The following is a 24,308-nucleotide window of genomic DNA, read 5'->3' on the forward strand; positions in this document are numbered from 1 at the left end:
CTTCCACCTACCGGAAAAGCCTTTATGGGTGGGTTTAGAGGCAGCCTCCCTTGCGCGCCCTTTACTCTTGTCTGACCTGATCTCCACCCCTTCAGTAAGACCCAGGGAGCCTGTCCAGGTGTGCGAATGTTCTCCTGGGGCCGGTGTCTCAGCTGGAGACTCTGAGAATTCAGACTTCTTCTTCTACCTGTTACTGTTGGTGTCTATGGTTTAGGAACCGAAGAAGCATGTTGTTATCTCTCCTTTTTTTTTTCTTCAGGCTTCCAGAAGAGCATCTGAAAGCGATCCAAGATTATTTAAGCACTCAGCTCACCCTGGACTCTGATTTTGTGAAGTCGGGCTCCTGCAGTCTGCCTCATCTGAAGAAACTGACCGTGCTCCTCTGCAAGGAGCTCTATGGGTAATGGCTGCCTGTGAGGATGGGAGGAAGGGGGACAGTGGGCGAGAGAACCAGCTCGTTAGGGTGACCCCTGCACTTAGCCCGGGTGTCCAGCTCAGGATAATTGGGCTGTTGGTGGGGCTTAGAAATCTGGTTGTTGGAGGTTTTGTTTTCATGGCATTTGAACTTGGTGGTTGTTGGCTTTTTTTTTTAAACGAAAGTTAATTCGAGGCCAGTTGCTATGGGAAGGGGTGGGCGGGAGTACACTGCCAACCCTTCCACACTTGCTAAGGATCCAGAGGCTGAGGCTTTTGCTGCTGTTCGTCTTTCTTGCTGCAGCCAGCACATTTGATAAGCACATAAGGGCACCAAGAGGAGATAAATTAAAATCAGCCTATTTTCTACGTGGGTGATGATGGCTCAAGATTGCCAGTGACGGCAGGTTTTTAAAGTGAGCCAATTCACCAAAACTTCAGTGTTCTGCTATTGAATTCACTGAAGGACCAATTGGTAAAAATTCTAGTTTCTTTTAGTGTTTTAATTTCATTATGTGCTTTAATTTCATTACCATTAAAATTAAGTTTAATTACATTTTAATTGTTAAAAGGGCAAACTTAAAGCTGATACGCTCTCTGAAGAATTGACAAAATAATTTTTTAAATGCTTGAAAAAATAGAAAATCACATTTAAAAGCATCTGAAAGAAATCACAGGGACCCAGAACAATCCCATGGCAAATGAAAGGTCGACATTTTGGTTGGAAAAATAGCATTTCATGTGGGTGAGGTTTTATCAGCCTATATAGTGTTTTGTGTTTTATTACATATACAGCAGTTTCAAAATTCTTTTGTCAGTTTCTCTGGTGCCATATCTATCTTAGCTTAGTTTCTATGCAAAAAAGAATCTTTCATCATCAGCAATCAAATTGAACTTTCCTTCTAAAGGCTCTTAAAAAGCACAATCAGTACATCTGGTAAGTTTAACAAATAATTTCTTTGACAAATTGAGCACTCATCAAATTGGCCAGTCAGGTTTACTTTCAGTGAATTGGCTTTCAACTAATGCAGTTTCAGCCCATTGGACCCAGAGCCATCATTTTTATAGATTTCCACAGAGAGATATTTCTCCATGTGATGCTGTTTGTTATAAATCATTTATCACTAGGAAACACACACACACACGGCACTTTCTTTTCAAGAAACACAATTTCATCATGACTGGTAGCAAGCTTTTATTTCTGCTCCAGTGGAAATCCTGTTCTTTGCTGCTTCCTTGTCCAGAGGAGGTATACCTTTAAGTTTCTCCGCAAGTTTCACCCAGTACACTCAGCACATTTCCCCAACACTGCTTTGCTACCTGGACTTTCCTAGAATCTGGGTCACCTCATCCTTATGGTGACAGCAGCTTCCTCAACATAGCTAGTTCTCTAGTCTTCCACAGGCCTTTATTTACTGAGCAGTTAACTTCGAGTTAGAAGTAGAGAGACCGCGTGATGTTCGAAATTACCCCCAGCATTCGTTTGTCTTCGCTTCATAGGCAAAGTGATAGTCAGGCTTGAAGACGCGGTTAGGGATGGACTTTTAGAAAATCTTAGGAAAAAATTATGTTTCCCATCCCCCTGCAACCCCTGCAGATGTTGTTCCATGAAACTAACTATAAACTAGTAGTTTTCAAACTGCTTTGATTGGAATAGCTGTTCAATGCATTCATTCATTCATTCACTCACTTAACACATATGTATGGAGAGCCTGCCCTGAGCTCTATTCTGGGAGCTGGGATGCAGCAATAAACACAATGCACAGAGTCCCTGCTCTTTAGACCTTGTTGGAGCTGATGTCTTAGCAAGGAAGTATAGCGGTAGATTAAGTCTGTAACTAAACAAGATAATTTTAGTAAACATCATGACAAAATAAAATAGGGAAAAGTGCTAGAGAGACGTTGGGTGGGAGGGTGCTAGTGTCCCTTGGGGGTCAAGGAGACCTCTCTGAGGCAGTCACAGAGCTGGGACCTCAGTGACAAGAGGGAGCTAGCCATCCAGCTGTTTGGCAGCGGGATGTCAAGTACAAAGGTCCTGAGGCGGGAATGAGGCCAGCCTCGAGGAACAAAAAGTCTGTGGGGCTGGAGCATAAGGAGCGAAGGAAAGTGTTAGGAGTGGAGGTTGGGAAGAGTCGGGTATAGGGTGGTCATATTTAGCAAATATAAACACGGGATGGCCAGTTAAGTCTGAACTTTAGATGAACAGCAAATACTTTTTTAGCATAAGTATATACCGTGCAATATTGGGATATACTTGCACTAGTAGATTATCCATTGTTTATCTGAAACTCTAATTTAGCTGGGTGTCCTGTGTTCTATCTGGCAACGCCAGCAGGAGCCACATCACACAGGACTCCCAAGGCCTGGTAGAGATTTTCAGGATTGTGCCGTAATCTGAGTCAGGGCAGTGGAGACTGGATCTTAGGAGGCAGACCCAAAGCAGCAGACAGTTGGGAGCTACTATATTTGTGACCTGATGGTGGCCCACGAGAAGGGAAGCAAGAGGAGGCAGGGATTTGTGTCTGTTTTGCATCCTGCTGAGTCCTGGGTTTCGACAGTGCCTGGCACACAGGAACAGCTGATAGATATTAGCTAGATGACCCAAGGCTTGGGAGCATGTGGGTGCTGAGGGCTGGTGTGACCCGGGGCGTGTGTGGATGGTGGAGCTGGCAGATGGATGTAGGGTGGGGGGAAGACGAATCGAGGGTGACCCTTAGGTTTTTGGTGCGAGCAGCTGAGTGGTGGATGATGCCAGTTACTTAGATGGGGAAAGTCAAAGAGGAGGGAGTGGACGAGGGGCATCTTTCTCTGAGCTACCATTGGCTTGAGGCTTTATTAGACATCCTGTGAGCTGAGCCACCAACCAAGGATTTAGTTCTAGAAGTTAGAGCCCAGGAGACCTCAGGGGTAAGGGTATACATCTGGGAGTCATCAGCATGCAGTTGGCACTTGAAGCTGGGAGATGAGTGGGGTAAGGTCACCGCAGGGCGGAGTGCAGATGGAGGGGAAAGGGGGCCCAGGGTAGACGTTGAGAGGTGGGGTGGAGGAGAAGGAGCTGGAACGGGGGGCTGAGGATGGTGCCAATGGTGGCCAGGTTTGTCCACTCGGACCACTTGGCCAACACAAACGCCAGGGTGAGGATGGGAAAGTCACAGAGAACTGAGGAGTGAGAAACAGTGCAAGAGCCTCCTCTGCAAAAATGTCATTACAATGTCAGTACCTGTGTCTGAAAGAAGGAGTTTCCGCAGCACAAAGGCTCGAGGAAGATTTGTAACCCTAAGTTAGATTATCTAGAACCAGACAGAAACTTTTCCAGGGAAAGAGAATAAAGAATTAAGTCTCCAGAGTCTGGAAATACTTGATAAGCCATGAAATGGAGAAATGAGGAGAATTGTAGTAGAATTTTAAAATAAAATGTGGGAGAGGTTATTGTATCAATTAAGTGAGAGCAGGGTAAGGATTTTGATAAAGAAACCAACCAACCAAAACAAAAATACCATCATTATAACTGCTTCATTGGAGGTCATAAAATGAACCCATAGTTTTCAAATCAAACTTGAAAATCAAATCACAAAACAGAGCAGAGTGTCAGGGAAGTATATATAAAAAACCTGAGAAGACTAAATAAGCATATGCCAAGAATGTGTGATTAGAAATCGATAGTCTTTGGAAAGAGGGCATAGAGATTCAACTTATAGCTGGTAGGGTGGGCTCTTCAAGAAGCAGGGAAAAAATGATGTGTAATTGATGACTAAATATATAAAAGAAAAAAATGTTTCCAGGTTTATAAAGGAGCTAAATCCAGGTATTGAGAAGCCTCATAAAGATCCAATTACAGAACAACCAAATAGCAGCACCAAAACCTCTTCTTATAATCTTCTAAACCACAAGGGAAGATGAGTTCAGAAAGTAAATAATTAGGAACAGCACTGTTAGTTTTAAAAATTACAATACTTAATACTATTCATACTCCTTGATGATATAGTAAAAATTCTGAAGCAGTATCACCAAGGAGAAGACTACTGACTTCTCCTTGGGATTAACTCAACCTAGATATCATTCAAGAGCCAAAGGAGTCTTTGCAGATTTAAAAAATTGGTGAAAATGTACTAATCACAAGCCTTCACTTCAAAAAGTTTCCAAGAATTTTTTTCCAGAAATTTTAGAGTGCTGGTGATCCTAAAAATAAGAACCCAGCAGCCTACTGAGCAGCTGGATATGAACACACCCAAAGCAAAAGTGTTGATTCTGTGTTCCCAGAACACAGTATGATGAAAATAGAAATAAATAACAAACTAGCCACAACTACCCAACCATCTGGCCTTTCTTGATCATCTCCAATCACAGCTGAATTAAAGAAGACACTTGACACAATGATAGCCTACATGGGATAGGTTTGGAAACCCAGGGTAATCAAGCCTCTGTATATCAGAACTCTAGCTGATGCAGCCAAAGCACTACTTGGAGGAAAAGCCATAGCTTTAAATGCTCTGTTATGGAAAGGGGGGTGTGGAACAATAAGTCAAGCATACAAACTTAATCCAGGCTCTCAGTCTCCTGAAGGCATCATGGGTCATACCCCAATTGCCTTGATATTTCCACGGTCATGCAAAGTACTGGAAACAGTAATGTATTCAGTATTCGTGAACAAAGATTGAATGTGTGCCAACTACAAGCCATGCACTGTTCCAGGGGCTAGAGATACAGCAGTGAACAAAACAGAGTCTTTAAGAAATCTCTGTTAAGCGAATGAACAATAACAACAACTGGAAAGGAAAAGAGCAGGGGGAAAATAGTTAAAAACAGAAATAAATTAGGGAAAAGTCAATTAAGGAAATTTTAAAAATTAGAAATGTAGGAGATTTAATAATTTGCATTAAAGATTTCCAAACCAATAAAGAGTACAGTGTACAATTACGTGGCTACAAATCTTCAAATTATAATTAAATGAAACAAATATTTTATGTGAAATATGAAATATAAAAATTACCATGTATGCCCTCTTTGAACTTTCAAGGAATAATAACCATGATTTATAAATTATTCAGGAATGACAAAAATCACCTAATTCAATACTCAAGAAAAGTACAATTCAAATCCGAAAACCTAATCAAGAAAATAGCCTGAAATAAACTATATCCAGTTTCATTTATTGATAGAAATGTGTAATATTTCAGTAATATTCTAGCAAATATAATTTAAGTGATATGAAAAATGTAGGTTTTATCTAAGAAATCACTGTAAGGGTGAGTTAACATAAAGAAAACACTGTAATTTAGCAGGAGATTAGAGATAGGGGAATCATTTGCATAGATGTATTAATAGACTTGATAAAAGTCATTTCTAATCTTTAAAAATCATTATTTAAAAAGGAATAGAAGGATCCCTCCTTAATAATGCAATATGTGTCAATGTAAAACCAATTACACTTAACAGGGAAACATTAAAATCATTCCATTAAACATTTTAATAAAAGAAAAAGAGATGCCTATCATCACCTGATTATTTAGTACTGTATGAGAAATTTTTGCTAAAGCAAAAAGAAAAAGAAGCAAAAAATCAGAGAAGAAAAAATTAAGAAAACAACAAAGTATCAGAATGTTTCTTCTGAGTCTGGAGTTCCCGGTTGGGAGATACTGGATGTGCTAGCTGGAAACTGAATGGGAATCTTGGGGAAATTAACCATCTCTCTGAGACCAAGGTGGGAGGAGCCTCTCCTTCTGGAAGGGCTTCCTCAGGGGGCCTAGGCCCCTTCTGGGCTGTCTCTGGGGTCTGACCTGCCTGAGGACTGCAGCCCTCCCTGTCTTTGCTCCCCATCTTCCCTTGAGCTGGTGACCTGAAGCTGAGACAAGCTTCCCAGGGACCCTGCTGATGGTGACTTCCCTGGACAAATCCTTTCTGTATGATAAGACCAGTTCTTAAGTCTTCCAACTCAAGTCCCTATGTGTCATTGGTCATTCTGACCCTAACCAATACCTCCAGACACGTCTGAGAGCCAGATTTCTCAAAATTTTACCAAGGTTAGAAATACAGAGAATAACAGCATTATTCTTAGAAAATCCTAAAGATTCAGTTTGTGTATATGTACTTGTGTTTTTAAAATAACATTTTTAAAAAGGAGAACAAAGAGGGAGATCTATTTGATGTTAAAGCATGTTCTAAATTAGTGCTTTAGAATTTCTTTTTTTTTTTGGCCTAGAATTCTTTTATGAAATGACAGTTTAAACAGAATACCACTATGTTAACAGAGTAGCTCTGTCGGAGGTGGGATAGAAACTGAGAACCCTGTCTGCCTGGCACTTCCCTCCCCCTCCCCAGGCCAGTTACCTCCCCCCACCCCATCCTTGGCCCCCAGAGGCGTCCCAAGGATGGCCAATCAAAGCCAGTAGGCTACAACACCATCCTTGCAATGGTGACATGTATAAATCTATGAACATGACATTGCCTAGTACATATGAGGCACTCCAGAGTTTTTGTTGAATGAATGATATGAATTCTGAAAATAAATCCTATCATATTTAAGATGAGCTTGTGCAATGATCTAGCCCAAAAGATCTGTGGAAAAAAGAGTAAGTGCAGTTGAGTGAAAATGAATAGCAACATGGAAAAAGGTGAACTTATTTCCACCACATATTTTTTTTAAATTCCAGATGAAGTAAGGAACTAAAAAGATATAACAACAACCCCCCAAAACCCTGTTTATAACATAATTTTTAAAAGAGTGAGAAACCAATTTAAAGTGAGCTACTAATTGCTCACGAGTAGATACTGATGATAAATTTTTAACTAAGGTAAGCAAAAAAAATTCCAAGGAAAAGGTGAAAAATAGAGCAATAAAAAACTATAAAGCACTTTAAAATGATATCCAGCCTACCTAGGGTGAAAACAACAGAATGGGAAAAAAAAACAAAAACTTACAACACCTAGATTAAATAAAAAGCAAAGCAATAAGTAAAGAGTTTATACCAATGTAAAAAATACCAACAAAATTCCCAACAGAAGACCAACAATGGACATGAACAGTTTATAGGAAGAGAAATACAATAGAAACCAACCAGACAGAAAAATACTTAGACATTAGAAATTAAAGATATGCAAATCAATTCATCAGTATTAAAATGCACTGTTATGCCCACTAAAAGAGAGAGAAGAGAATAACAGAATTCAGATAGCACAAAGGATGAGGAGGCTGGAACAGTGCCCAAGGCCACCGTCACTCAAAGGCTTAACGATATTGATCAAGAGCCATAATCTCTGGTTATCTTAAAACTGTCATTGAAAATAAGTAAAGAAGAGCTATATGAACAAAGCTGTTCACAGCAGCCTTTATTTATAATCACCAAGATCTCAAAATAACCCAAATATCTAGCAATTGATTTTGGTACATTTAATTGAGAGAATATTTTGAAACCACTAGGAATGTTGAATGTGTAAAAACATGAACAGTTTTTGATGAAATAATAGATGAAAAATAGAACTCAAAATTGTCTGCCCACCATGCCCAAAACAATGGGAAAATAGAAAAAGATGAGAAGGGAACAAAGGATCAATAAAGCCCTGGTATTGGAATTGTCAGCGTACTAGACAATGACAGATCTCTCTGGGCCTCCACCTTAGCTGCTCGGAGGAGATGTGAACCGGAAAGCACAGACTGCTGGCACGCGAAGCCCCTGGGGCACCAAATTAAAATGCAGATTCCAGACCAAAGCAGGTTGGGGCCCAGACGTTTGCGTTTCTAACACTCGGTGAGGGTGTGATTCTTATAAACACTAAAGTTTGGGACCATAGATTACTAAATTATTTCTAAGTAGTTTTGTGATTCTAGGTTCAAATTTTCTACGAGCTGCGTAGTTGAGTGTGGCTAAACAAAGGTGAATCAGGTTTACGCATCGCGGCTCCAGTTTGGTCCTGGTCAGGACGGAAGGGGTGGGGGGTTCTCAGGAGGTGGACCAGTACCGGCAGGCCTGGATCTCTGCCCGGGATTGTCCTTCTGGGAAGGATCCCTGCCTTTGCCAGAGTGGGTGTGACCACGCCGCGTCTCCAGCTGGAGCCTGTGTGCCCGATGCCTCACTGGGTCCTCACTAATCCTTGACCTTCACCCTGTCTCTTGCCCCCAGCGAAGTCACCCGGACCCTCCCTACCCTGGAATCTCTGCAGAGGCTGTTTGACCAGCAGCTCTCCCCTGGCCTGCGTCCACGGCCTCAGGTAAAGACATTGGGATTGGACAGATGAGATTGATAAAACCGGTGGGGGAGGGGTGGGGGGGGTGTCGGATGGGGCATGGGGAGAAGAGGTAACCAATGTCCCGAGGGCTCAGAAGGAAGCACCGCCTTTGTTGGACCCCCAGAGTATAAGGGGGCCGGGGAGCCTCAGCACCCTGACTCCCAGTAAGGTTTATCCCCCCGCCCCCGCTGGATTTTGATTTGAGGAATAAAGATTTCAAATTATGCAACCACCAGCATAACTCCTTATTAGTGCTGAATAAGGAGGCAAGGCAGGACCTTTTCCCATCATTTCTCATCAGAAAATGAAAAAAACACGAGGTGCCTAAATGTTTGATCCCGCCTCGTGCCCCAGGAAGAGCAGGTGAAGGCAGGCCCCCGCCAGACACACACACACACACACACACACACACACACACACACATGCACACACGCACACACGCACACACATATGCACGCTCACAGCCTGGCAGGGGGCCAAGGCCAAGTTGTCTGTGTCACAGAAGGTGTCCTCGGCAAAGCTAAAAACAAGGCACAGATAGGACTTCCAGAGAAAGCACTTGCAAGGGACAAGGGTTTAAAAATGTTTAAAAAGCAAACCCTTCCACACACGATTAAGTAAAAGCAACCAAATTTTTTAAGTGGGAAGAGGAGTTTAAAAGCCTGTTTGACTGAAGAGGGACTGGGAATAGCTGGGATACCCTGGAAAAGATGTTAGTAACACCTCATTAGTAACTGGAAAATGACCTGCAAGGCAGGGAGCCCTATTCTTACCTCTCAGACAGGAAAATTTGATTGGTGAAGCCAGGACTTGGCTCTAACATGAGGGTCAGGGACTCGCACGGGTTCATTGCTCACAGTTGAGAGTGGAAATGGGTTTCCTGAAAGGCAATTTAGCCGTCGGCATGAAAATGTTTAATGCCCGGAGTCCTTCAAGCAAGCCATTCTACCTGCAGGCAGCTGCCTTAGGGTCTACATGTTTGCACAGAGATGTTGACAAAAATGTTTATCGTAGCTTTGTCTCTAAAAACAGAAACGCTGGAAACACAGAGAGAGAAAGGGTTAAAGTATGATGCAGAATTCTGTTCTAAGGTGGATGCACTGACTTCAAGGCATACTGTTGGGTGAAAAAAGCAAACAGCAGAACAATATATGAACTAGGATGTAAGTCTACATGTGGAAATCGTACCAGAAGTGTTTATACCCAAAGGGCTATTCTGTTCACCACGAGGACGGGATGGAATTGGGCCAAAGGGGCCTGGGTCAGGGGAGACTTCAGGTTTGCCCAAATGGTTTTTTGGAGTTTTTTTTTTAACTGAGAAAATTTGTGTTCTATTTGTACAACTTAAAAATTCATCAGGATAAAAAAAAAACCAAAAACGTAATTTTGCTTTCCTTGAAGTGAATGGTGGGTTAATTTCCGGGAAAGTAAAAGCAAATCTAGACAAAACAGAGACCCTACCAGACACTAAAATTTAAATTGTTTGAATACAAGACCACACACCCAAATCTTTGAAGTAGGATTAGAAGAGGGAGAAGCTTCCAGAGAGATAAGCTGATAACAGCCACGCCCCAGCATGGTGCCCTGCGTGCAAAAGGCCAAAGTGTTTGCATTCGGTGGCAGAACAGAGTAGCGACGGGATGGGACGGTGGCAGAACAGAGTAGCGACGGGATGGGACGTGGCCTCAGGATTTAGAGAAACGGTTCTGGCTGCCACCCTCCTGTCTGAGACCCTGACTTGTCAAGGAAAGCAGGCAATGTCTTGATGCCTCCAGAAATTCACAAATGGAAGAGGGAGTTCCGAGGCTGCCTGAGGTAGAGGCAAGAACACTGGCCTCTGGATCAAAAACATCCAAGTTCAATATCTGACTCACCTCCCTCCCGCCTGACCCATCCTTAGTTGCCTTATCTGAGAAATGGGCATAGTCATATCTGCCACTGCAGGGGTATATGAGGGAGTAAATGAAATTGCTTGGGTGAGACATCTGGCCATGGTAGCCTCTTACCAGCACTAGGCCCTTTCCGTTAGGTAGGCAAGATGAGATGGGGACCCCTGCGTGACATTTATTTGAGAACTGCTGGGAGGTGCAAAATGCAACATTATCAAAATGACTGCTGGTCCGAAGTCTGGGGAGAGCCCTGGGTCTGCCCTATGTAAGAACAGAGAGTCGTTAACCTTGGAGCCCACATCCTCCGAAGTTCAACTGAAAAGCTAAGTGCAATAACTAGGTCAGCTTCTACAAACCCACAGGTGGCACTCAGACCAATTCGCCCACATTGAGGCTGAGTTGTGAATTTTGCCTTCAACCTCAATGCTAGTGACATTTGGGGCCGGGTCATTTTTTGCTGTGGGGGACTGTTCTGTGCCTTGTAGGATGTTAACACATCCTGGCCTCTACCCACTAGATGCCATTAGCATCCCCCAATTTTCACAACTCAAAATGTTCCAGACATTGTCAAATGACCCCAGAGGGCAAAATCCGTACCAGCTGAGACCCACTGGGCGAGATCTACATTCAAATCTCAGGTCAACACCAGCTGTGTGACCTTGAACAAGTGACTCACCACTCTGACTCAATTTCCCCATCTGCAAACCAAGGACTAGAAGAGTCAATACATCTTAAACACACTGGGCATAGCATACGAACCCATCACATGGTCACATGTATTCTGCCTAACGAGGCAGTAGAGGCTAAGCTCCAGCGTTCTTCTAATACCTTTTGTTCCAAGAACTAACTCCCACTTGGTTGGTAGCTTCATTTATACTTTGTACATCCTTGCCAAACCTGCCCCAAAAGACATAGATTCAAAGAGAGAGTGGGGAAGACACCATCCTACCACCAGGTGATGGCCCGGGTAGCAAGCAGGCGATCTCCAGTGTCTGAAGGAGGATGAGGGGGTTTGAATCTGCCATCTTTTCAACTCTTTATGAGAAAAACACCCCTAAAACAGGGGATCCTGTACTCTCCCACCTGCTGTCCTGCTCCATTCTTACCTGCATCTCAGCTCCACTCTTTTGAGCCCTCCCGCTGATCAATAATAACTGAAGACTGATTGAGAGCTTTATCAAGGAGCAAGGGCCAAACCAAAAAGAATTAGAGAAAGTCGTGACAAAGAGTAACTGCCCCGATGAAGGCGGTGATGGCTGTGCTGGAGGTGGCCGTAGCGGCGGTACAGCTGATGGTCAGAAGTGATGGGGGTTGGTGACGGCAGAAGGAGAGAGCTAAAGCGGCTGCTGGGAACCTGAGGTCAGAAGCCTCTGTAGGGACGTCCCTGGGGTTCCAGTGGGTAAGACTCTGCGCTCCCAATGCAGGGGTCCTGAGTTCCATCCCTGGTCAGGGAACTAGGCGCCGCGCGCCGCAACTAAGAGTGCGCAGGCGGCAACGAAGACCCCGCGTGTGGCAACTAAGACCCCAGTGCAGCCTAAATAAATAAATAAATAAATAAAAATAAATCGTTAAATAATAATAATACTTATTAAAAAAAAAAAAAAAGCCTGTGTAACCCGGCTGACTTATTCAGGAAGGGGTGGGGTAAAGGGACCTCTCCTCGTTGGTGATAACCCTCATTCCACTCTGCTTGGTGTTCAAGATCATCAAGTCTGGTGTTCTTGTCCTAGTGGAGGGCGGGGATGGTGCCCTTTTAACTCTACATCTCCAGCACCTTGGGAACGTGTCTGGCACAGAATAGGTGCTTTGTAAATATTTGTTCTGTGAATAAATGCTGGAGACCGTGGACTTGGTGCCAAGCAGACCTGGTTTCCTGGCCTGCTGTGCCGTTACTAGCTGTGTGACTTCTGACGGGTAACTTCAGCTCTCTGGGCCTCAGGCATGCATTGAACAACTTTACCGGGCATCTTCAGCTGGCCAAGCACCAATGTCACAGCACCGGACACATTTCTCACGGTCCCAATTCTCACATTGTTTACATTCTAGCAGGGGAAATACACAAAGAGCAAATAAACAATCGTGGTGATTGGTATGAAACAAAGCAGGGTGATCTAGTAGAGATGATTTTAGCTCGTGTGGTCAGGGAAGACCTCTCTGTGGCTCTGAGACCTGAATGACAAGGAAGTGGCCTTCTCAGGTGACATCCATGTTTCTAGGGATTCCTCAGAAAGTGTAGCTCAAGGCCAAGGGCAGATCAGAAGTGGGGATGAGCATGGCTGGGGCTGAGGGGTGGATCATACAGAGTCTTTAAGAGTTTGGATCATTTCCTCTCAGTGGTGGGAAGCAGCTGGACGAGGGGGTTTCGAGCAGGGGACGGCTGTGTTTTGGAAGCAGGAGCACCGATGCAGTACACGTAGGAGGGTGGAAAGGTTATCATCGAGGACAGGCCTCGGGTTTTGTTTAAGCAACTGAGAAGCACCAGGGAAGAAGCAGATTTAGAGGGAAGAAGAAAGGAAGATGTATTTTTTGGTCATGATAATTTTGAGATGGTTGTACATATCCCTGATTTCCTTGTCTGCAAAGGGGGACAGTAATCGTACTTGTGGGATTGTTAGGGAGATGAACCAAGATGAAGCATGGAAAGCGCTCAGCCTGACGCCTCCCAGTGGCTGGCACCCAGCATCCCGTCCTTGTTTGCTCTTTTCCTCATGTCCCAGGTGCCTGGTGAGGCCAATCCGATCAACATGGTGGCCAAGCTCAGCCAACTGACAAGTCTCCTGTCTTCTATTGAAGATAAGGTATGTGGGGGGCCCTGCAGCTTCCCTGGACTTCTCTCTGGCCCCCTCTTCGCTTGGAGAATGCCCAGGTATCCCTGTGACTCTGTCCGAAACTGTACTGCCTTCCCTTCACCTCCCAGCCTGAAGGGCCCCGTGCTTTCCTGCCCACAGGTCAAGGCCTTGCTGCATGAGGGTCCCGAGTCTTCCCACCGGCGTTCCCTCATCCCACCAGTCACCTTTGAGGTAAGTGCCTGTGGACTTGTGCTTCACAGGAGGGGGCTGGCGGGCATTCTGGTCCCTGTGGAAGGGGGGCTTTTGGCTCAGGAGGGAGCCCAACGGCTGGGCTGAGATTGACGGTCAGCGGAACCAGCTCCCTGGGAAGATGATTAAACCGTAGAATGGGTGCCCAGATGAACCTGTGGAACCTTCGCCGTGGGGAGGCTCCCAAGGAAGGAGCTTCTCATTGGCCCAAGATGCCAAAACTTCGTCCTGCTCCAAATGGGGGCAGTGAGTGTCATCAAACAGAGGGCCTCCCCGAACTGGCTGCAAAATAGTGCCTCAAGGAGGGATTCGGGGAAAAAAAAAGTGATTCCTGTGACTTCCCTGAAAGTGACTGAGTTAGAATCTCCAGGCCCAGAAATTTGTTTTTCTTTTCTTTTCTTTTTTTTTTTCTTTTTTTAATCGCTCAAAGGGGTATCTCTATTTGAAGAAATCAGTGTGTGACACTTTGAGAGATGAAATGTTACAGCTTGTACACCAAAATCAAAAAATGAAATGAAATGGTTACCAAGGTAATGCAGGTCAGGGGATCAAAGGTGAAGGGTCACACATTATTAAAAAGAAATCCAAAAGGACGGCTGCGTCATGATCTCTCATTAGTGTTCCAACGGTGCCTCTCTTTGGGTAAACTTGAACATTTCGGCAGACATTCAAGCAGCTTTTTCGGTAAAAAGATCTTTACATGACTGCTATCGCTGTTCCCATGATCATCTTCTATAGGTGGCGCGGTGTTGAGAACACGGTAGGTGCTAGTTCCGCAGAATACGCTTCGGGAAACGCTCTTCCGGCTTGTTTTCGGCAGCCATTTCCCCTCCGCCCGCCACTTCCTCCTCCTCCTCCTCGCGACCCGGACCCCGAGCGTGCTGTTTTTCTTTTCTTTTTGCCCAGCACTGGTTCCACATTCAGAAGCAGGACAGGATGCCCACCCCCAAATCCTTCCTAGCCCTGATGACAATTCGGTATTAAGATGTATTTCCATCTTCTGAACATGCCTAGGCAATTATCTTTTTCCTAATTATTATCAGCGAATGTTCATTTATTGGTTGTAACGAGGCCCAGGAGCGTAAATCTGTTACTGAAATCCTTTGTGGAAGTAGATGACACATCCGATTAATGAGTGTTGTCACGTTCAGCCGTGAATAAACCATCTTCCAGTTGTTCATCCGTTCCCTCCACCAAACCTGTTGGCGGAATAGCTGATGTGCACACAGTGGACAAGCTGGGCTCCTCCCACGTTTTAGCGACTCTCAGGATCTGCCCGTGGAAACTCCCTCTGCATCAGGGGAGGCTCAGAAACAGAAGCCCAGTGGTGCCGCACGGGAGGGACACCAGGGCTGGACACGTGGCCAAAGGCCACCCAGTCATATCGACAAGGGGTCACAGACTGGCACCGTGAAAGCACAGAGAAGGGATAACCAACAACTCCTCTTCCCCTCCCCTCCCCCCCCCCCCACCCACCTCCTTTTCACAGGTGAAGTCAGAATCTCTGGGGATTCCTCAGAAATTGCAGCTCAAAGTTGATGTTGAATCTGGGAAACTGATAATTAAGAAGTCCAAGGATGGTTCTGAGGACAAGTTCTACAGCCACAAGAAAAGTAAGGCCCCCTCATGTCTGTAAAGTTCTCATTCTGCTAATGCCCTTACTGTGGCCGGTCAGCAGCAGGCTGCTGGGAAAGCAAGTCCTGCTAGGCACCTTCCGCCCTCGGCTGGGGTACCCACCAACCCTCAGCCTGCCTGTGGGAACCCCCAGTCCTAAGGCTCCCCTCTCGTGCCCCCTCTACCTTGAGGCCTGCCCTGTACGCTCCACCTGCTTCCTCCCATCCTGGGGAAATGAGCTTATACTTGGCCCTGGGTGGCGGTTCCACGTGTGTTCATGCTCTCCCCTGCTAGGAGCCAGGCTGACGCGTCTGGTCATCATTGTGCCTGGTTCAGGCCCTGCTGACCGAATCAGGCTGCATCTCTAGGGTAGCACAGACAGAGAAACAGTTTAGCATGGCATTAAAGTCATGAGCTCTGTCTGAATTCACATCCCAGCTCAGCCACTTAGCACCAGTGTGACCTTGCACGTGACACTTAACCTTCCTGGGCCTCAGTTTCCTCATCTGTAAAATGGGGATGATAAGGCTCATGTGAATGGATCTACGTGTAAGGCTCCTTAGGAAAGCCTAGCACATAGGAGCCAACTCTGGGCAACTGAGGCTTTGCATTTCAAACAAACTCATCAGTAAAATGGAAAATGTTCACACGCCAAAAACTTATAGAGAAGCTGCTGTGGGCCAGGCACTGGGGATCCAGGGCGAGCAGGATGGTCGAAGACTCTGTCCACGTTCAATTTACATTCCAATGCATTGAGTGGCCAATAAATATGTCAATACGATGATTTCAGCTATTACTGAGTGCTCCGAAGAAGGCCACAGGTTGGATGGAGAATAACTGGGGAGGGGGTGGGGAGGCAGTTTTGGAGGCATAGTCTAGAATTGGCAGCCTTGATAGTGAGGATGGCAAGTGACAGCCTGCAGTGTGGCCAAGGTCAGGGGAAGAGAAAGGCTACAGAGAGGCTCTCAGGGGAGGGACCCCTGGAGGACAGCAGGGCTTTGGGCAGGAACCAAGCAGAATAGGGGAAAATGCTCAGATATGCCCCTGGCATCACTGGCCTCGGAGGCTGGCCTGCCAGGGAGGGGGCAGCTCCAAGCCTCAGTTTCTCCATCTGTTCAATGCGGGGAGCCTATGTATCGTAACATGATATTTTCTGAGCCACATTTCCTTACTTGATCTCATTTTATCCTCGCCTGGCTGACAGATTCCCTGAGATACTTGGTAAGTGCTGTGGACTCTCCCCTCAAATTTCACACAGCAGTTTGTATTCCAGTTCAGGTTTTCAAACCCCTGAAGACAAAGTCCCTCTGGTCTGTAAACAGTATTTTTTATTCTGCAGGGGCTCAAAATTTGTTTAGTAGCATATAATTAGGGATACCGGATTAGCAAATAAAAATACAGGATGCCCAGTTAAACTTAAATTTCAGATAAACAGTGAAAAAGTTTTAGTATAAGTATGTCCCATGCAATACTTGGAACATACTTATAGTAAAAAGGTATGCCTTTTTCTGTAAAGGAATCCCAGGCATCCTGTATTTTACCTGGCAGTTCCAGGCGTGATCAGTATCTTTTGTTCTTAATAAAGTAGTATGAGAAGAGAAAGAACAGAGAAGGATAAAACAGAAAACGTCAAAGTAGAGAGTAAAGGTAAATATTTTTTCATGAAACTTGTGTTGTAGCTATACATACACATGCACACACACATAGAAATTGTGTGCATGTGGTCACCATGTAAAATCTTTCTCCTGCTGTCTGGAAGCAGAGGACTCTCCTCTGGTTCTGTTAGAAGCCTGACTTGTGGGGTGGAATGTTCTGGAAGCAGGTTCTAGTTGGAGACCATGACTGATGGCTGGTGTGGGAAAGTTGGGGAGGTCCCGCCGCACTAGCCTGGCCAAGCAGATGCCCGTAGGGAGCGTGGGCTGTGCTTCCATACTGTCTGCCCACTGTCATTTAGCCCATGAGCTGGAGTGGCCTTCAGATACTGTCCTGGGTCAGCACCACCCACTCTGAAGCTCTCGCCAGCAGAGATGGCAAATGGGAGCAGGTCACAGCACATCCCACAGGGGTCTCTAGGCTACAGGACACGAGCCACAGCCTTGCCCCATCAAGAACACTGGCCTGAGCTGTCTATTCAGATGGCGGATATTTGGCCTGACAGCCAAGCCCTGCAGTTACCACCCATCACCCCTAGAACCTCCTAGGGCTGGACATCCAGGCGGGGCGGGAAGGGGATTGTGTGTTCAGCACCAACTCGATGTCAGACACTATGCTGGGAACAGCAGGACAGAGGATAAGAGCACACATGGGCTCCGGGGCTAGACTACCCAGGTTCAAATCTAGGCTCTGACGCTTGCTGGCTGTATCATGTTGGCCTAGTTGCTTAACTGCTCTGTACCTCCATTTTCTCATCTGTGAAATGGGAATAATAGGCTTGTCATGCGTAGGCGAGCTAATGCCTGTAAAAGTACATCCCATGTGCCCAGAGGCATCACTGACCCCACGGCAAAGTGTCCAGGTAGAGGCCATGGGGGCTGCCCCACAGGGGCCTGCCCTGTCCTGCAACCTCCTGCTCCTGAGTCCCACCTGGGCTGTGGCACGAAGGTCCAAGGGATACTCTCAGGGCAGCAGGGGGGATGGAATTCTGGGGACCAGCCCTGTGCGGGAGGTGGGATGCAGAAAGGAGAAAAGTGGTGTTAGGAGCACAGGGAGGTGTTAGAAGCCCAGCCTTGAGTCCCAGGTCAGCCGGTTGTGACCTTGGTCTAGTGCCCTCTCTCTGTCCTCAGTTTATTATTCTGTCAAATAGGTATAGTAGCATCCTGTAGGGCTGCCGTGAGTCTTCAATAAGTAAACATCAAAGTACACAGTGTCTAGCGTCTAGTAGATGCTCAAAAAATTGGCTGCTACCACCATCATCATATAATTATCCCTCCAAGGCAGCTTTGAGGAAGGCAGAACCGAACAGTGAGGAGGACGACGGATCAGGAAACAAAGTCCCTAGACACTGGAGTGTGACAAGCTGTCATATTCACGCAGAGTTGGGATCGCAGTGCCAGGGCAGGACCGCTCCGTTCACTGACAACTTGGGCAGGAGAGCTGGGGACTTACTGAGGGTGTGAGCAGGGGAGGGCTGTTGAAAGTGATGGGCTTAGAACCATACTTTCCTCTTAACGGCCACAGAGACTGACTTACAACTGAAAGGAGTGGACCCAACTTTGACAAAAGGAAACAGAAACCTACAGTGAGTAAGGAGATTGTCAGAGAGTGCCTGATTGCTCTAAAAACTTGAGGTTTCTGGACTGAAAGAAAAGCTCCTTAGGATTCTGAGAAGCACTGTGAATTCTTGTCAGTTAATTCGACGGACATTTTTCTTTTGAGCATCTTCCGTGGGCCAGCCCTGAGTTATAGCCCTCCTTCAAAGAATCTGCAGTTCAGGAGAAAAAGCTGACCTGTGCGCATGTATTAGAATGTGGGTCAGATGTGACGTTAGCCCTGGAGGAGGACTGACGAGCTCTGTGTGGGGCTGTGCGGGGAAGCTTCACACCACAGAGGTGGCTCTGCCTGGGACTTCGGAGGATGAAGAGGTCACGGGGCCCTGGTGACCCGGGATGTGTTCTAAGTGCAGTGAGCCACTGTTTGGAGGTTTCAAGCAGGGGAATGGTGTGATCCCCTCTAAAATGAACTCTGGCTGCTGTGCTGAGAATAAATGGTGGCAGAGGGCAGGCAGAGACAGGGAGACCAATTAAAGGGCTGTGACAGTGGCCGGCAAGAGGTGGTGGTGGCTTGAGATGGGGAAAGATAGGCAGATTGGGAACGTTCTGGAGGTAGAACTGCTCAGACCGACTGATGGAGGAGATGGAGAGGGGCAAGGGAAGAGGAACCAAAACGATTCTATGTAACTAGGTATGGGAACAAGTGGGCCACTTACTGACCCTGCTACTAACACTAATAATAGTATTAATAATACTAATTCTGAGCAAGCAAGATGTCACATCCCAGGGGCGTGACACAGACCTGCGAATAGAAGGAAAACCAGAAATTCAGGGGAAGGAGACATAGCCTAATAGCAGCAGATTTGGAGAAGCTGGGGCATTCCGGTTGGCAGCAGTAGGAGTCACGCTGTGGGACACTGACTGCCTCTGACAAGGCTGAGGGGACTTCTGAGAGCACGGGCCCCCCCACGATTTCCCTAGAGTGAGACTTCAGCTCAAGATGGTGGCTGAAGACACACACGATTGTCAGTTCCCTTCCTAAAGGCAAAACTCACGGGGACAAAGAAAACAGGAGGGAAGAGAACGGCAACACAATTCTGAATGCTGGAAAACAGATGGATAATGATAACCAACTTATAGGAGCCAAAACTAAATTTTAAGTATGGCATAGGAAAAGTTGAGACGCCTGACATACCACGGAACCACAAAGGGCATAGGAATCGATAGCAACCGGGGCCCCTGGAGTGAGGGTGAAGCTGGGGTTATAAACAGCAGGATTGGATGAAAATCTCTTTAAAAGCGTTAGACCCACCAGATCCCTGTCCGTGCCACGCAGCCGGCGGCTACCCCTCACACATTAGGCGGAAGACCTGAGCTTTATTCTCTGGAGGAGGTAAGGGACTGGGGGACACCGGGCCTGGTGAGGGCAGAGGAAACTACCAAAAACAGACGGCTCAACAACAGTTACTTCTGAACGCTGAGACGCCAGCCTTCACCCCTGCCCAGCTCGGGGTGCTGCCAGCCAGGCCCACACCCTGCAGGCAGGCAGTTGGAAGATTCTTCCTGGACCACGTGACCAGCCCAGGAACAAAAATCTAAAGACACTGCCATGAAGAGGTTCCCCACAAATCAACCCGTGAGACCACCCAGTGGAGAAACCTTGCTGGACAGTCCCCCACTGGCACTCTTGGGATCCACAGCCAAGGACCACCAGACATTGGAGAGAACCCTGGAATAGGAAACTTGCAGGAAACAAATTATGACAGTGAAAAGAAATTGGACCAGGAAACAAGAACAGAATGCTACTAAAGGAGCATTCCGAGAGCAAAATAAAAATGAAGAAAAAGGAGGAGGAAGGGAACAGGAGATTAGTAAGGAAAAATAAAAACATTATAGCAGAATCTTTTTTCAGAAATTTTTTTTTATTAATTAATTAATTTATTTTTTTTGGCTGTGTTGGGTCTTCGTTTCTGTGCGAGGGCTTTCTCTAGTTGTGGCAAGCGGGGGCCACTCTTCATCGCGGTGCGCGGGCCTCTCACTATCGCGGCCTCTCTTGTTGCGGAGCACAGGCTCCAGACGCGCAGGCTCAGTAGTTGTGGCTCACGGGCCTAGTTGCTCCGCGGCATGTGGGATCTTCCCAGACCAGGGCTTGAACCAGTGTCCCCTGCATTGGCAGGCAGATTCTCAACCACTGCGCCACCAGGGAAGCCCAGAAATTTTTAAAATAACTCAAAGGAATGGTGGAAAGATAAAGTTAGGAAAGCTCCCAGAAGGTAGAACAAAAGGACAAAGTGAGGAGAAATAGGAGAGAAGGGATTTTTGAAAATTAGAAGACCAGTCCAGGAGGTCCGATACCAATATAATGAGAGTCAGTAAGAGAAAACCGGGAAACAGTGAGAAAATACATTGAAGAAACAATTCAAGAGAAGTTCTCAGGACTGAACAATATCAGTTTCCAGACTGAAAATGGCCCACCGAGTGTCCAGCACACTCTGAGGCACATGCAACTTTGGAAAGTCTCATAACACTGGATTCTAAGAAAAAATCCTAAAAACTTCAAAGCAAAAGATAGATTATAGCCTGTGTCAGGGGTCCCTAAGACCATGATCCAGGTACAGTGAGTGATTCTCCAGGAAAACTCCCAGGACTCAGTGTAGAGTCATATAGCTGTGGTTTGTTACAGTGAAAGGACATAGCACAGTCAGCAAAGGGAAAATGTGCCTGGGATGAAGTCTAGGAGAGACCAAGCACAAGCTTCCAGAAGTCCTTCTTTCCCTCTGGGGGTCACGCAGGACATGCTTAATTCCTCCCTTGATGAGTTGTGACAACACATGTGAAATGTCATCTACCAGGGATGCTTGTTAGAGACTCAGCATCCCGCGATTTTACTGGGGGCTGGTCATGTAGTCACCTTCTGCCTGGTACACACCCAGACTCCCAGAAGGAAAACAAATAGTGTAAACCACACTGTTGGTACAAACATCACAGGCACAGTGAGTTGCTCTTAGTTCTGAGGATGCTGGGAACCCTCCCCAAATCCGAGGTCCAACCAAGGGCCACCTTCAAGCAGACTTTCCAAGGATAGCAGTCAGGCTTGCCATGTGAACTCTTCTGCATAAAGATGGATTAGAATGATGTTTTATTTCTCAGCAGCAATGCTGCAAACTAGAAACGATGGAGCAAGGTCTCCAGAGTCCTGAGGAGAATTATTCCTAACTTAGAGTTGTGTCAGTGAAGAGTGAGGGTAGTTTTCAGACATGCAAAGCTTCCAGAAATGTATCACCCCATCCCTTCTTTCTTGGAAAGCTACTAGAGATGTTGCTCTACCAAAATGAAGGCATAAACCGAGGAAGAGGACAACATGGGATCCAGTACAAGAGAGACAGAGGTGAATGGATTTCTCAGATGATGGAAAGGGAAGGCCCTAAAGTAACGGCTCTGCATCAGGCCTAGAGAAGGCTCTGCACCAGTCTGGAGAAGAGAAGGCCCAGAGGCTCTGGGAGAGGCTCCCTCAGGATGATGAAAATGATGAAAGTGCTTGACCACACAGAAAAGAGAGTTACAAACGGAGAGAGTTAGGACCACTGAAAAAATATGGCAATTATTAACTCCAGGAAAAACAGAAAGTTGTGTAGGAAAAAGAAAGCAATCAGGGCTTGTCTGTCAAGAGCATTCCCATAATAACAAACACTGAATGCTTATCTGGCCAAAATGATGATATAATTATTAGAAGGATGATGGAGGGACTGAAATTATACATTGGCAGGGGGAGGGGAACGGTGAAGTGGGGGAACAGGTTGTAAATGTGAAAGAGAGCTAAACCTTCATCTTCTACAGTGGGAAGTCAATATGTAATAAAAATACCTAAGACTGAAACACCAGGAAGTAACAATATAAGCATCTTATTTATTTATTTATTTATTTTTTTTTATATAACAATGGGTTTTAATATTTTATTTATTTATTTATTTTTCCTTTTTTTCTTTTTTTTTTTATTTTTTTTTATTTTTTTATTTTTTTATTTTTTTTTTCACACACACACACTGTATTTTATTTTTACAAGAGATAAATCGACTGACACCAAGCATTGTACATGGATGACCACAACAAAAGCAACAGTGATTGCAATTACCAAACAAAGCATCTTATTTAGAGTCATGAAGTAAAATTCCAAAAGAATCCATTAAAAGAATTGAAAGTGGTTGCCTCTAGGGAGCAGGACATTGGAGGGAGGTGGGGTTGGGGAGTGCTATTGTTCATAAAAATCTTGTAGAACAATTTGAGTCTTTTAGTCGTTGATAGAAGTAAAAATATTTAATTTTTCATTTAGATATAAATTCAAAACAAGCACAAGAGGGAAGGGAGGAAGAGAAAGGAAGGAAAAGAGATAGGGAGGAGGAGAGAGAGAGAGAAGGAAGGGAGAGAGGGAGGGAGCTGAAAAGATGGACAGTCACACTGTCTCTGCTCCGGCCAGGCCACCCTTCCTGTTCCAGGCACCACCCTTCCCAGCCGTGGGCTCCTCCCTGTAAGAGGAGCAAGGATCTGGGAGACCAGGCACAAATCTGGTGCTCAGCCTGGACATGGAAAAGTCCGGACTGTTGATGGTCAAGTGCCAGAGTATAGTGGATACTCTACATATTTGGTGATGATGAGAAAAATGAACTTTCATCCCTCTTCAGTCCTGCAGCTCATCAAGTCTCAGAAGTTTCTGAACAAGTTGGTGATTTTGGTGGAAACAGAGAAGGAGAAGACCGTGCGGAAGGAATATGTTTTTGCTGACTCCAAAGTAAGTGACGACAAACCACTAAGATGGGCCAAGAGGGGAGTGAGGGACGCACAATTTCTGAGGCTTGCTGTGTGCCTGGAAGTTGGTACCATGGGCTCACTCAGCTCTCACAACCCATTTCCCACCTGGGAAAGCCAAGCGCAGGAAGCTGAGGGGGTGCGTTCCAGGCCAGCTGGGATTCAAGCATCACAGCTCCATCCTCTCCCTTTGCTACCACGCCTGCCCCTGAGAGAGTGCATCCTTTATCAGCCACGTCTTACTAGCCCTGAGCCCCACTGGGGGGCTTTGAACTTCCCCAGGATGCACCCGGAGGCCCTCAGGGGCACCCCAGACTTAAATCTGAGTCTCAACCAGCGCTCCCTCCATTTCTACACTTTGCCCCACTCTGCAGAAGTGAGAGTCCCTGCCAGGCCTGGCTGCTGGAATAAGAGGTGGGTGGGCAGATGGAGAAACTTGGGATCTGGGCGTTGTGGTGGGCCTCTGTACTGACGGTGTCTCTGTGACCTTATCCCTCACTTCAGACATGCCAACCAGGGGCTGAAACCCACCCTCGCGGCCCTGCTGTTTATCCTGCAGTGTACCGCTCGGATGAGGCAGGGCACAGAGAGCTCCTAGCACGTGAGGTGTTGGCTGACTGTGTCGGTACCATGGCTTTGGGACAGGGCTCCTATCATAGGCTCACAGGGACAGCCCCATCGAGTGCCGGGACCCAGCTCTTTCTACCTGTGTGGCAGGGGTGGGCTGCTGGGAGGCCAATGGGGGGTCCGGGGGTGCCCAGAACTGGCTGAGAGGGTGAAAAGGACTGGGAGGAATGATAGAGAAGGAACTGGGAAAAACAAGGAAGTGGGGGCCAGACAGGTGGGGGAGGCAGAAACCTGGCTGGGCATCGTGCTGGGCCCATGGGCAGAGGTCCAAAACCCGGTTCTGCTCATTGCCACAAGCTCGGAAGGATAAGGCACAGCAGTAAACCGAGGCACTGAATATTGAGCCATTTGTAACTAAAAGCAGGTTTCCGTAAAGACAGCCATCACAATTCTTCGTGAGCTGCTTTCTTCAGAGGGAACTTAGATTTGCAATTAGATTGAATCATATGAAATTGCCATCTACGTAGGTCTGAGACAGTCAAACACTGGTA

General features: G+C 46.2%; 2 protein-coding genes across 3 annotated transcripts in view; one reads left to right on the forward strand and one right to left on the reverse strand.

Moving 5' to 3' along the window:
• The window catches only part of INPP5D (inositol polyphosphate-5-phosphatase D), a 129,471-nt gene that overhangs the window by 66,418 nt on the left and 38,745 nt on the right, over nt 1–24,308 (forward strand). For both annotated transcript variants that reach the window (XM_059927497.1, XM_059927498.1), the window contains 6 exons: nt 260–400; nt 8,532–8,619; nt 13,244–13,324; nt 13,475–13,546; nt 15,054–15,177; nt 23,067–23,173. In XM_059927497.1, coding sequence (XP_059783480.1) covers nt 260–400; nt 8,532–8,619; nt 13,244–13,324; nt 13,475–13,546; nt 15,054–15,177; nt 23,067–23,173 — 613 coding nt within the window. The remainder of the gene's footprint in view (nt 1–259; nt 401–8,531; nt 8,620–13,243; nt 13,325–13,474; nt 13,547–15,053; nt 15,178–23,066; nt 23,174–24,308) is intronic.
• On the reverse strand, nt 14,086–14,561 carry LOC132368404 (calmodulin-binding transcription activator 1-like). The gene has a single exon (XM_059927083.1). It carries the CDS (start codon nt 14,559–14,561, stop codon nt 14,166–14,168), a length of 396 nt encoding a protein of 131 aa, XP_059783066.1. The 3' UTR covers nt 14,086–14,165.

This window comes from Balaenoptera ricei, chromosome 7 (assembly GCF_028023285.1).
Source record: "Balaenoptera ricei isolate mBalRic1 chromosome 7, mBalRic1.hap2, whole genome shotgun sequence".
Classification (NCBI taxonomy): Eukaryota; Metazoa; Chordata; class Mammalia; order Artiodactyla; family Balaenopteridae; genus Balaenoptera; species Balaenoptera ricei.